The sequence below is a fragment of the Xiphophorus hellerii genome, chromosome 4, assembly GCF_003331165.1.
Source record: "Xiphophorus hellerii strain 12219 chromosome 4, Xiphophorus_hellerii-4.1, whole genome shotgun sequence".
NCBI lineage: Eukaryota > Metazoa > Chordata > Actinopteri > Cyprinodontiformes > Poeciliidae > Xiphophorus > Xiphophorus hellerii.
Genome location: NC_045675.1, coordinates 6,789,659 through 6,804,383, shown reverse-complemented (window position 1 = coordinate 6,804,383; position 14,725 = coordinate 6,789,659). Strand labels below are relative to the sequence as shown.

General features: G+C 36.9%; 1 protein-coding gene across 1 annotated transcript in view; it reads right to left on the bottom strand.

The window, feature by feature from the left end:
* hcn4 (hyperpolarization activated cyclic nucleotide-gated potassium channel 4) overlaps positions 1 to 14,725 on the bottom strand; it is a 72,300-nt gene that overhangs the window by 25,827 nt on the left and 31,748 nt on the right. The window contains exons 3-4 of the mRNA XM_032561736.1: positions 7,511 to 7,672; positions 4,505 to 4,723 (exon numbers count right to left, since the gene is read on the bottom strand). Of these exons, the coding sequence (XP_032417627.1) occupies positions 4,505 to 4,723; positions 7,511 to 7,672 (381 nt within the window). The remainder of the gene's footprint in view (positions 1 to 4,504; positions 4,724 to 7,510; positions 7,673 to 14,725) is intronic.

Below are 14,725 nucleotides of genomic sequence, written 5' to 3'. Positions count from 1 at the left end.
CATGTAGAGCTAGAGAGCTAGAGAGGCAGGCATACCCTTTGCTGTATATACAGTCACATGTGCAGCCATCTTGAGCTCGCAATCTGGAGAGATGTAATTTTCTTTGTGTGATAATGGTTCTCAACGAGCCTGAGACAAGAGGGAGGGATTCCTGGGTGAATTTACCAGATGCTTAACCAATTACCACTACGATTGCTCTTATTGTCTGACGTAATACAATTGTTTAGAGAGTAAAATACTTGTGTGAATGCAACAAAGACACCATAATCTTACTTGTGAGGCATTCCTATTCCTATGAGCTATTTTATTTTAGTACAAATCTTTTAAAATTCAGAGCAAAGCAGGAACTATAACTTAGTTATATACATAAAAGAACAGCACCGAATGGGAATGGTTCAACCATTGCCTGACAGAAATCATCAAAAATGCTATATTCATAATCTGTTTATTGGATGTTTTTGACTGAGGGACTAAGCACAAAAATGTAATATTTCAGTGATAAAGAATATGTTAGCTACTGACTGTCAGCTCCTGGGTAGTTTTGAATATTTGGTTCTATTTTCATTTTTATTCTGTGTTCCTTTATCTCTTTGATTAGATCAGCCTTGTTTCTATTTTACCTCAGTTCAATTATTTATGACTCTACTTTATTATGTTTATTTCTTCATTGTGTCTAGTTATTTCTTGTTACCCTTAGCGTACTCTCCCTCGCCCCCTGTGCCACGTTTTCTCTCCCTCTCCTCACACCTGCCACCCATTAGCTAATCAGCCTAAGTCGTTTGCTCCAGTTTACCCTCAGTATTTAAACCCTTCTTCTACTCACACTATTTGCTGGTTCCTCCCTTCATTTTGCCTGGATTCCTGTTTTTGTTTTGATCTGGCTCCCTATTTTCTTTCTTTTTGAGCTTTTTTCATGAAAACATTCTTTACCACAAGCTGCCTCTGTTTCCCCCTGCAGGGGAAAATAGTGACAATTGTTCTTAAGTCACTATATGAGACATTTGACTGTATGTATGTAGTTATTTTCCACTTTGAAATCCCAGTTGGGCCCAAGCTTTAACTTCTTGGTTGATGTATTGAAATGTTTCTTAGCCATATTAATCCAATTAAACCTCAAGTTCAAAAGAAATAATAAAGAAAACCCTCTTATTATTCAGACACTTAGTAAGTAGAATAAAATGTATGTTCTTAACTGACATAAAAGAGAAAAAGTGTATGAAAATATCTGATATCAACTACATTTTGTAAAGTAACAAGTATAGTACATTTAAGCTAAATGAAGTTATATATGCATTGCAGTTTTTCTTTTGGTATATGATGATTCTGGGCATTCAGTTCTTTCTTGGTCATCGCCCGCTCAGTCTATTAGACGTAAACTGGCTTTGCAGCAGACAGACTGGCATCCCTACAGATTTCTTTGTTGACTTGAATCTTGATGGCTCCTGGGTTGTTCCTGAATATTTCAACTAGTTTCTTTTTACCTCTGGTGCCAGTTTGAGTAATATATTCAAAATTTATACCCAAATGGGAATTCCAAAAGGAAAGTCATCCAAAACACACATCGTAAGTGGTTTGGGGGAAAAAAATGGGAATAAAGCAGGCTTTTTCCAAGCCCTTACTTCAACTACTTTAAACAAATGTCTGTATGCTGAATCCTTTAAGATAGCCTATATAAATATGGGAAAAAAATTAGAAAAATAAAGTAAATTACAGTGACTACTGAGACAAGACAAAATATCGCTGTCACTGAAACAATTTGAAGCTTAAACCAGTTGCAGCTCAATTTTTATATCCTTTTTATTCAGATACATTTCAGCACTAACTTAAATTGAGTTAAGATACACGTGTAAGAAACTGAGGTTCAAACACAAAGTAGATGCTTTATTACTCCTCTGTTGGAATAGTGGCAGTATTATTTGTTTAGCTGTTTGAAAATCAATTTATTAAAGTGATTTTTCATCTCAGTGTCGGCCATACCTCATTTTCTTCCAGATATTCGAGTGTTGGCTTTCTGCTTTCTTTAATCGATAACGTGTTGCCTCATCCAGAATAGTTCATTTGACTCTACTTGCCTGATGCTGAAAGCCTGAGACACTTATCACTCTGTGCTATATTTTAATAGAATTCTATTCACTTCAGCTCTGTAATGATAAGTTTCCCTATCTTTGAGAGAGAGAAATTTTCCCCATCCTTTTCTTTCCACCATCTGTGCACTTGTGAGAAACCTTTACGAGGCTGATTTTCTTTGTAATCGTCCCTCACAGGGGTTTCATTGAAACCTTTCCCATCTAACTATAAAAGTAACCTGGATATCACCTCTGCATGCCAGCAGGACAGATGGTCTCTCATCTTGGCCATATAGCCATGAGAGCTTTGTGTGCAATTTTTTTACGCCTCATTTACAGCGGATGAATACACAACCCCTGTCACATAAAAGCCAGCAGGAAGCATTAAAATTGGCAATGGTTTGCTTGGCTCATTAGTGATCCACTTTGATACCTCCTTGACTGGTTAAATTTTGATCTTTTTTACCTAACATACCGCTGATACAAAAGTACAAGTCTGTGTTATCCCCTGCTGGTTTTTTTTTTGGTGGGTTATGCTTCACCTTTGAATTTACATATTAAACTCAATTACATATTAAGGTTCTGCACCATACATGCACTTTGATATTGCAATCTACTTTAAATGGAAAAGATGGAGACGCAACAAGAAAAAGGGCCTGCTGTCACACACAGCTGAAGTAAGGGCCACCGGCAAAGTACAAAAAAAGGTGGACATGGACAGTAAAATACAGGAGATGGCAGTGTGGAGCTGAATGTTCTAACATTGAGACTTGTAAAATTAATTCTGCAGAAATTATGTTTTTGCAGACATACACTGTGAAGAAGCATGGATGAGTTTTTTTCAGCATGGGGGTTATCCTGGGAATGAAAACCACTGGGTTCAGCCGCATATACAGACTGGTGCTGAGACAGGCAGCTGTTCAGTTAACATGGCAGCAAGGCAACTCTAAGGAGACAAGCCGGCATGCATTCTAGATTGGATTAAGATGATTGCTGATTTTGAACATTAAGGTTATTATTTCATTTTCTTTAAGGAGTTTTTAGTTTTGTAGGTGTTGAGACAATTAAAAATACATATCCTCATACTGTGATGATTGCATTTGTCTGGTGCACATTGTCTTTTTTTGAAGTTCCACCATCACACACTTGTTACATCATCTATTGTGATCCCCGGCCTGCCTCTTTTTTCCAGCCCTCCTTCACTCCCACTCTCCCTCTTTCATTTAGGTGAGATTTCTTGAGCCTCTGCCTCCATTCTCTAGAGGTCACTCTCTTGTCTGCGCCTCACCACAGACAGTGTGCATTGAGGGAGCATATAGCTCAGCTCATTATCACCCATGCTGGGCCTACAGAGGGCATGTCACCATAGAACATGTTTGGGTCTTCACAGCCAGCCATCAGGACTTTCTTTTGTCTAGACAAACACCGCCTCACACCAACGAAATGTTGGCCCTGGCTTTTGCCCTAAGTTCTTCTTATGTTTGGTGGGCTGTGTTTTTGAGTTTGGTTACAACAAAGCTACAAAACAGGTGAGAATATAACTTACAGTTTTATGGAAATCATGTTAAACTCCTTTGCACAAGTCATATAGTGCTTTGCAAATTAATACATGTTGCTCCTCCACATTTTATCAGCTTAAGACCAAAATTTGGTCTTAAGCTAAAAAAGACCCCCCCCCAAAAAAAAAAATAACCCTAGGAAGCTCATGACTATGATTTTGAAAAATTTTTTCTGCATAAAAAAACAATGGTGCGTATTCTTATTCATCTGAATTTTCTCTGACATCCAGCTCAACTAGTTGCCTTGAACCTGAAGTCATCTAATTAGTAAAAAAAATGGTCACATTTGTGTCTCAGTATAAATACATAAATACTGTTATCAGATAATATAAGGAGTACAACACAATAGTAAGTCAAGACAAGTTGGGTAACAGGAGTATTTGGAGCAATAGAAACTGCAGAGGTTCGCAGTCAGGAGGGAGAATCTGTCAATGAGGCAGTTATTAACTGTGCACAAATGCAGAGAAATCAAAAAACCTTTTTTGCCTCTCAATTTAAAAAGTATGCTCTGCTTTGTGTTTATCTTTGGCTTAAATTCTTAATAAAAATCAAGAAGGTTTAAGTTGTAACATCACAAAATGAGACCATTTAAGGGCTTTGACTATTTTGCTATTTACTGAAAATCAATATTGTGTTGTAGTGACAGACTTTAAAAGGTAGAAAAAATACAAAATCAAGCATTCTGGTGTTGATACAGAGTACTAAAGTAGACATCTACTTTATGTAAACAAAGTGTAACTTTAACTTCATGAACTTTGACCTTTGACTTTGACTTCAGGCTCATTTTAAAGAATACCAAATATGTAATAAGAATGCAAAAGGATGAGAGAAACCTATGATTACTAAAGTAAAAAAGCAAAATTTGTGATTTTGACTGACCTTCTCCTGGTATTGACGCCGAGATGAGTCCAGCGATTGGATGAGTGCAGTGGCGTGCCCCACAAACATGGCGTAACAAGTAGCGCCCACAATCATGCTAAGGATGGTCAGCCAGACGTCTGTCATGCCCACTGGGGGATACATGCCGTACCCAATGCATAACATGTGGCTCATAGCTTTGAAGAGTGCATAGGAATACTGCTGTCCCCATGTGTCATTCTAGATGGAACAGAACAGGACAGGTGAGTTAGGTTGAATACACTACAACACGTCTTAGCTTAGCCCGTCTGAAATGCTGTCATTGATTGCACATGAAAGGTCAGTTTTAACATTAAAGCTATACGCCCACTTGGGGGCTCCAATTTTCAAACATCTTAGTTCAGTGCGGAGCATCTGGCAGGGTAATACAGACTTAACAATATACAAACATTTGGAGCCAGCAGAAGTTTGGGCAGAAGCCTAAAACAGAGCCCTGAGAATGGGCACAAAGAGCGAGAGACATAGCAGGCTTGCATGAGAGAAAGTAGGTCAGCTATTTAGAAAAATATGATTTCTCTGTGAGTTTTCTCATTTGTAGATAAATTGCCCCTTTTCCCTTAGAATCCCAATGGTGGTTCAAGGCAAATCAATATCAACTCTCTCCTGGGGGTGACATGTCCAAATTGCTTTCAAACTCATTTCCACTGAAGAAAAGCTGAGACAGAGAGCAATTTTATTATTGCCTACCTAAAATACATAAGGGGCAGTGTCCATGCAATACAGCATCACAGTCACCAAAACTGTGAATTAAAAATAAAAGAACTGAGTCTGAATCAGCATTCCAGCAGTTCAGGAAAACATATTCTGAAATTTTAGGGGAATAAATTGTGATTGTATCTCAAAATCATGTTATTATTGATCTCTAATAGTTTAATAGACACAAAATCATTATATGTGCTTAAATCTGATAAATGGTCTAAGCTACAAAAACATGTACAGTATGATGAACCTGATGAAAGCCACTGGCCAAAATGGTCTGCTAATACTTTAGCAGACCATTCAAGTGTAGTTGAAGCAGGGGCGCCGCTAGGAATCTTAGGCCCCATGACAAACAATTTAATTGGGCCCGCCCTGCGCAACTACTGTTACAGTTTCTTGAGTCTATCTGACCCATATAAAGCGTCACAATTTTAAAGGTTTGCAACTGCCTTGCTTTCTTTGGTCCAATACTGATACTAGCACAATATTTACTGCTTGTGAATTTTGCATGCAAGAGTCCGCATACAATACAGCAAATAGTATTACTTAAATTTTTTATTATTATTAGTTTTAGCTTACTGAAAGGTCTCTCCCTACTTGCAACAATCACAGATAATGTGCAAAATATACATAAAACAATCCAGACTTCTCAAAAAATGCTATGTAGTTGCATTTTATTCAAGCTGCAGTATATAACTTTACTAAAAAAAAATTGTTTTTCCATATTTGTTAAAGAGGTCACCATGTTGTAACAGTTTGCTATGAGACAGATAATCTGTGAAAAAAATCAATCTCCTCCACCTTCTCCCTGAACTACTGTTGCTAGCTAAATTAATGCAACGTTCTGACCAAAAACAACCAATCAGAACCAGGAGGAGGGTCTTTGAGCATTGAACCGAATGAACATAACATTTGCAATTTAGTTGTATGTTATTCCAATGAAATGTAATCAAAAAGATACAAAGTACTTTCTGCTCTGATGTAAAGTAATGACACAGTGCCTGAACAGCAACTCTCACCTGAGTGCGTATCTCTGCACAAATGAATGGAAATACGGCTAAAATTAGATAAAGTCTGAAACATCTCAGGGAAGAAGTTTGCAACTTGCACGTATTGTGCTGTTTGAACATGAGCAAAGCAAAGCAAACTCAGTGAAACAAGTGAGCCTGTCATGAAAGCAGTGAGGCATGGTGAATCAAGAATATCATACCTTGAGAGACGTAACTATCCATGTCACATCCGTTCTGGTACAGAGAGTTTAACTACAGCAGCTTAAGAAGCATTGCTTTAAAGAACTACTGTATCACTCTGCATGTAAGGAATCTATCTAATCTAAATAGCATTACTTAAAAACAAAATACACTTTTCAGTGACCTGCACCTGAATTAAACTGGGATTCTTAGATGTTTTAATTCTGTCTGTTTTTTCTGGTCCCACTCTAACATTCTCCCTGAGCTGACTTAAAAAAGCATGTTACTTTACCTACTGATTTGTTTGGATAGACAAGCTGTACAATTTTCCTTTTAGTGAAAAATATGGCTAAAACAGATATTATTGCTTTATGTGGACACTAGCGAATGGCAGAGCAAACAGCTAATAGAGAACACATGCTTTGTCATATAGTCACTAATGCAGTCTTTGATTCCATTACAAAGTCCGAAAGGTGGCCCTGATAGCTCTTATATTGACATGTATTGATAAGCTATCAGTCAGGGAGCCATTTCCCCTGCTTTCTGACTTACAACAGGATATATGTTGATTTACAAGTACATTGAGGCCTCGTCATCTTTAATTCAAGAACCAGACAAGTAATCAGAGTAACAGTCATTGCTTATATGAGGTGAAAAAGAAAAAAAGTTGTTGAAAACTACTGAAAAAAAGCTCTATAGCAAGGAAAGGTTTTGCAATAATCAGTTTCAAGGGCATATTATAGAAATAATAAAGTATAGGGACAAGCACTACTCTGCTAACTTATATTAATAGAAGCTGTCAATTTTTATGAATATGCATTCTAGAAACACATCTTTTTTCAACAAAGTGGCCCCGAGCCCCTGAAAATATACTCATCAGCAAATTCAATAAATGTCTACCAATGTAGCCGATAAACCTATTTAATTTGGGTTTAACATGACAGATATGCATTGCGGTCTTTCCCAGGAAGCTAAAGGGGTTTTAGTATGGTAATTACTGGAGGTGATGAATAAGATAAGACAGAAGTGTAATCTGATTTGAACAGGCCATACAAGTCTGTGCAGAAAAAGCACTTACCACCATCTTATTTTTGGAAACCCAGCAGTCAGCTGGGAAGTCCTGCAGCATGGGCACCAGGAACTGCAGGCAGCCATCCCAGTGACACAGCAACAGCATCATACCAATGAGGTTGACTATCCGCACCATGGCACTGGCCAGGTCATAGGTCATGTGGAAGATCTAAAAGAGAATACAACAGCAGGGCATGAAGTGACCGTCAATTCTTTTTCCCACAGTATAAATAAAATCTCTTGCACAAGTATTCATACGCCTTGGACCTTTCCACATTTTGTCATATTACATCCACAACCTTGATTGTATTTCACTGGGAATTTGAGTGAGAGACAAAGCAGTGCATATTTGTGAAATTAATTGAAGATGATTTTTGCAAAAAAAGATTTAAAAAATATTGCATGTATTGTTTTTCTGCTCCCCAGGACGAATACTTTGAAAATGCAGTTACAGCTTTCTGGGGTATGTCTCTAACGCCTTTGCACATCTCGAGATGGAAATGTTTGCTCATAATTCTTTGTCAAATAAATGAAACTCAGACTGAGTGGAGATAATGTATAATTTTCAATTAGATTTGGGTCTAGAGTTTGACATGGTTTGGAACAAACTGCAAACAAAATGTATAGTTTTCTTTCATTTTTTTATTACCATTCTTCCATTCAGGCCAGGTTTGTGGAATGTATCACTACAATATCACCAAAATGTCCTGTCACTAATTTCTCCCACCAGAGCTATTCTTTTCTCCAGGCTGCTCTTGAGTTAAATGTCAAAACTTACTCACCCAAGGGTTTTAATATCTTTGTTTTCATCTAATCTGTAAAATGCTTCATGTCAATGTGCCTCTTAAATCCTCCAGAATTAACATGGTCACTTGCAATTGTGTCATACTGTTTCCTGTTTCCGAAGAACGAGTGAGGCAGCAGAAGGAGGGTGAGAAGTGGCTGCCCATCACTGCTGACCCACCAACAGGATAGTGCTGTGGGTTAAGGTCGAAACACTGATCTGATAACACAACCTTCTGGCTAAAGGCTGCAGCCACTGTTAGGCAATGATGAAAAGGGAAGAATCCTAAAATGTATTCAATCACTATGATTGTCTTTTAATATAATAATCATACTCTACTTTGAGTTGATCTATTAAATAAAATCCAAATAAAATAATTTGGAAAAAAAAAACAGGGTAGGAATACTTTTGAAAAGTATCACCCATCATTAAGCAAGAGTTTTTTTTTCTTTCCATCTTAACACGCAACATAAAATCCCATAGGTCTGTGTTTGCAGATGGATCCTGATGCTTGAATTAACCAGCGGGTAAGTAAACCTGCAGAAAAAAATAGCTGTTCAACAAGAAATGAGCTAGTGGAAGCAGATGTTGCAGGTGTGGAGAGTACAGTTGGGACCAGAGCTTTACCTTCCAGGGCTGCTGAATCACTCTTATCATCAGCTGCTCAGCAAAGCCAGATAATAGTACAAGTAGAGGTGCCTGTGCTCCTTGGGTGATTGCTTTTGCTGGGTTTGTTAATCCTTGTGATAAACATGCTCATAATGCGCTGCAGGACCTCTAGACTTTAATGGCCTAGACCATTCAAAGGCTTTTAATCCCATTGAAGACCATGGTGTGCACCGCTAACCACTCTGCTTCTTATTAAAATCCACTCACTGCCTTTAAAGGGCTTGTGAGTGAGAGGGGATATTCCACCTTCACTTTGTTGCTCGGCGGTAGGTGATAATCATGAAGGAAGGAGAAAATGTTCTCAGAACAGTGGTTTAATCTAATGCCCGTGCCTTAATGACTTGGTTATTTTTTATTTCCAGCTTAATCCCCACAGATCTGAACGAGCAACTGTGGTTGTGTAAAGCATTTCTAAGAGAGGGTTCTGCTGCAACATTGAATCACATTCATTTATTTCTGGCTACTACAAACTGAGAGGTGCTTTCAGAAACTTGAACACTTGAAATAGAGCCCTCATTTTTCACATTTTTGTTCAAAGGTACATGCAAAAAGTGCATGTTTTCTAAGGTACTTTTTCACTCTTTTCTCTTCTGTAACTTTGATAAATAAGTTAATGCATCTAATATGCTGTGTTGTGTGATGTCTAAATTCCTCAAGGAGTTGTAATGGAATTCCATAACATTAAAGTGTTAAACTCCCTCAGTGGTAAATGAATAAAATATGAAGTGCCCCTCTCCTGAGGCAGATATATTTTTCATTTGTGAAGTCATAAAAAAACACACACTGCTTTTAAATCTATGACAAAAATATTACATAAACTTTTACTCCTAATAAAACACCTTTTTTTGAAGTCAAAAAAGTATTGATTTTTGTTCCTGGACTTGAAATATTTACGTTAATTAAAATAGGCAACATTATCAGCTTTAAAATTTAACCACTTAAACATATTAGAAATACATTTTAAAGTGTGAATGACCACATGATTTAATTCCTCTTTTAAATAATAAGGAAAATATCTTGCCTAAATTGAAATAACATAGATTTCCTTTTGTGCACGCTTGTAGAATAGGATGCATGTGCAGCTAGAAATAGCTGCACATGCAGCTATTTTATATCTCTTAATATCAACATAAAAAAGGCTCAACCTTTCGTTGCTTTTGCATCAATATAGTTAAAGGCTGTTGACCACTTCTTGGATTAACTGATTAATAACTGGATAGCAAAATATTCTTAATAGAATACTTTTTTAACAGAATTTGAACCAGGTAAAGCTAAACCTATAGGTGTATAAAGGAGTGCTGAGTAGAATATATTTACAAAAAGAAAGTTTTTCCTCTCAGAAGCAAAGCATATATATTTTTAAACAGTTTTAGCTTAATTATTGCTCTGAGTGTGTTATTATTTCAGAAAATAGCCATTTTCTGAAATGGCTATATCAGTCGCTAAACTAGTCTGTATGAGCTAGTTAATGACTAATTGATAGTTAAATTAGTTGAGGATTATTTTAATAATTGATTCATCACAATTAAAGCGATTAGTTGTTTCAGCCCTACATTGTTAACTAATAAACCAATACTAAACTAATTCTTGAGCTAAGAGCTGTTTTAAAGAGGCAATTCAAAGGGATGGATTTTGTTGCTACTGTATTAATTCTGGCTCCCTTTCCATACGTTGCCGTTATACGTTCTTAGAAAATGCTTCAAGTTATGACCAAGATGTTTTCCGGCCGTGTCTGTTTGACTTCTAAAAGGGCCACACCAGGACAAGGTGGGAATAAAGTCAAACTATGCTTCTGAGTCACCAACTGAGGTAATAACACTGCCAATTTGTTTGACTTATTAAAGGTTAAGCCGCTTTCACAGATTCATAATATAACTTAGAGAGGACAGATGGTCTGTGCGACTAACTGGCTGAGGGATTGAATCAAAGCACACAGGACTGTCACAATTTAGGGAGACATTTGGCACACATCAGTTCTCACCATTAACAGAGATTGGACAGAGCTGAGGTGTGTGACAACATAACAGATCACTGGATTTCAGCCATGTGTTCTTTCTTTAGGGGTGGTGATGCTTGAAAATAGAAAAAAAAAAGGAAAGCAAAGGTCTGCTGTAAGCTGGAGCGTCTGTCAGTGACGAGGCATCATATTTTTTTTGATGCATTACAAATTGTGTTTGACTCTTTGATAAGGGAGACATCCAACATAATTTTATGTATGGCTGTCTGGCATGTAAGTTCCTCTACGTACCATTTAGTAGTTCACTTATACAGCTCATGTGGGATGGCTCAAGGGAAGAGCAGTTGTCTTACTATCAGAAGACTGTCAGTCTGATTCCCACTTCCTGTGTATCCACCTATAAATGTGAATGTGTGTGTTTTGGGGAGTGAGGATGAGAGAGTCTCACTTGCAGTATAAAGAACACTTTGGGGGGTCAGTAAGAAAAAGTGATAAAATTTCTGTCCATTAAACCAGCATGGATCTCGATTGCGGCCAGCTCGACTGATGAAATGACCAGCAGGAGCTTAAAGGAGCTCAGTGGGTTGTGACAGAAACTTTGACAAATCTACCCATTACCAAACTGTTAAAATATTAATAAATAGATGTATCTGCATTCTATGAGAATTTTTTGAAATTAAATAACTTTGAACATCTTTACATATTTATGTAATTTAGCAGAATACAGTTAAAATGACTGAATTGTTCAAAAAAATAATATTTAAGCCCACAGCTGTTACCTCAAAGGTTATATTTCTTGAGTCTAGAGGGTCACATAAAAACTTCTGGTGGAATGAATTTGGGCAAAAGGTGGACATGTGTTTTAAACTAAGTCTCTCATTTCTGAATACTTTTTAGAGTGCTGTAAGAAGTATCCACCCCTATAAAGGTGTTTTTTTAAATTCTGTTACACCTTATGATCCTCAAACCAATTTAATAGCTTTTAACCATAATTATATGTAGTTTGTGAGCATAAACCATTAATTAATTGAAATAGTACTTTTTCTTTATTAGCCAAACACAGGCGTAATTGTTGTCAGACCTGGAGAATCAAGAAATCTTGTTCATAGAGCCTCTCTGGCAACATGAAGTTTACTCCAGTAAACCACAGTGAGAACCATTATTCATAACTGGAAAAAATGAAACAGCATTGAACCTTCGGACCAAGGAGTTCCTAGTCCAAGACTGCAGAGATCAGTGTTCTTGATTCAACGGTAACAAAAAGGGCAAAAATTAGGGTTGCAACAAATATTGGCACTAACGTTAGTATTGTCTGATATTAGTTATTTTGTATCATATCGGTTTTGGTCTGATAAATAACACTAGGCTGACATTAATAACCAATATTTATTTCCACCTTTGTTGCCGTTTGTTTCTGAAGAGGGAGTAGAAGTTGGACATCTCGTGTTTGCTTGGTCACGTGACAGTGGTAATGATGCAGCACAGGATTGTGGAGTGCTTGACTGAAGCAAAGAGGCAGTGATGAAATCAGCTGTGTGGTCAATCTTTCAAAGTGTTAAAAGGTAATAAAACCCACGCATGTTATGTTATATATAACAAATGTTGATGAATATAAGTTAATATTGGGTACTAAAATTGGCTAAAATTTTCATATTCAAGCATCTTTTTGCCTCTTTGTGGTGTGCAGTTTTCCCTCTAACTTGTCAATATATTGGCAATAATTACCAATAAGAAATCAAACCATTTCTAAAATATATTATATTCTAGGGGGAGAGATGAAATACCTCACTGCTATTCAACACTAACTCTTTCTACCTTCCTATTTTAGCTGTAGCCTTAAAAAGATCTCTACCATTTTGCCATTATGTGAAGAATAAAGCCTATGGAAACGGAGACTGTTAATGCTATGCAAATCTCTGCTGTGTAACCCAGACTATGTCTCGCTGTAGGAAGGTGAAAGCTCTGTTTCTATTCACAGCTGTAATCAGTTCTAATACTGCCCTATCCAGCAGGCACACTCTCTTTGTTTGTTAAAAAAAAAGTTTGACTTTTTGAAGCTTTTCCATTTCCAGAGCCCTGCAAATGGAAAAGCTAAGCATAACCTATGTGTGAACACAACTGCAACAACACCTATCTGCATTCAGTTTGTGTATTCATGAGAATGCAATAAAGAACATGGTGGCACATAGATGATGATGGATTGCTGACTACTTTCTGTTAATTGATAAGAACACGGGGCGAGCATAGCAACATTAGCACCAGCATAAACAGGCAAGCTTTGATTGATGAGGGCACTGACACAACACAGCAGTTTGTGACATAGGAAATGCTTAGGCATCGTCACAGGCTCTGCTGCTGTTTGATTGGCTCATTCTGTTTTTTGTCGTTGTGGTGTGTGGAGGCGGCGGGGTTGTCAAAGTTTAATGAAACACCTGGGATTATGTAACCTGCTGTCTATGTAATTTTGTGTAATACTGTCAAGATACGACAAATAAAACAGCTATTGTGTTCTTGAGTCAATCGAGACTGTCAAAATCATTTATTTGTTTATTAAAGAAATACCGATCCAATTTATACACCTAGCTTCTACATCTCTGCTGTTGCCCTGTGTTTATACAAACCTCTAATTTAAATAACTTACAGAAGAAAAATTCACATGACAAGAAAAAAAGATAATTTAATACTGAGGAAGAAAAACTAATCTCTGCCTTAACGAAGCAGCACTGAGGCTCAGGCAGGCATAAAGTGGATGAAGGTGGCTGCTGAGTCATCGCAAACAGATGGAGTGAGAAGATTGTGGTCCAGGTGAGAGAATAGCTGCATATGCCATGTGTGGTGCTGATGGTGGCTGACCAGACACAGTTAATATAAGGGGATGCTACAACATCTGGTGTCGGCTGCTCTGCTAATGATGATAAATGATAGTCAGGATAGTGTTTTAAGAGAGAACAGAGAAAATTATTTACTTTTTCCTGAAACCACAAAACTTTAAAACGTCTTATGTTTGACTGTATTTTGAATAGCTATTTTTTGTTTTGACTTTTATTTAGGTACATTTTTGTGTATTTAAATGTTGTTTCGTTGTACCTGAGTTATCAGAAGTCTAGAGCCTGGTGCACATTTGTATTTCTCTTACAACCAGCAATGCTTTTTATTAAATCCAAAACTGCAACAACACATTGCACTCCTGACTATGTTTTCTTCTTTTCAGCTTCTTCTTTTTCTTTTTATCTCAGTTCATTCTGCACGCAGAATGTATTGAGCTCTGGTATGAGAGCTCATAATAGTTACAAATATTGAGTAAATGAAGCAAGTTTTTAAGTATTTAAAAAAAAGAGAAAAAAAGATGTTTGGGTTTGGGATAATCTAATTATAACGAGATAAAAAAACATTTTCTTATGAAAATGAGACATTTGCTTAAACAAAAATAATTTCTATTAGGGCTTACAAGATCATTGTTTAAAAGAATCTTTGTTGATGGTTTATCTAAAACTATTGTTTGCCATAACTAAAACAAAGGTGGATTAATGCCTATTCGAGGTTAAGTATTCATGGAATTACCTATTCAAAGATTTTCTTTGAAGCGTAACTCCAAGCTATTTGCTGAAAATCCCTCATTAATATCAGATAACTTTATTGCAAACGTAACTGAACCCTCCATTTAGATTTGGACTACAGCCAACAAGGAGGCTGAAACTGAATCTTAGGAACAGCTCTTTGTATTCAACTAGATGTTCCACAATGAGCTACTTAAGACAATCCAATCACATTATTTGTGCTTGAAATGACAAATGTGTTCATAAGGATGGATA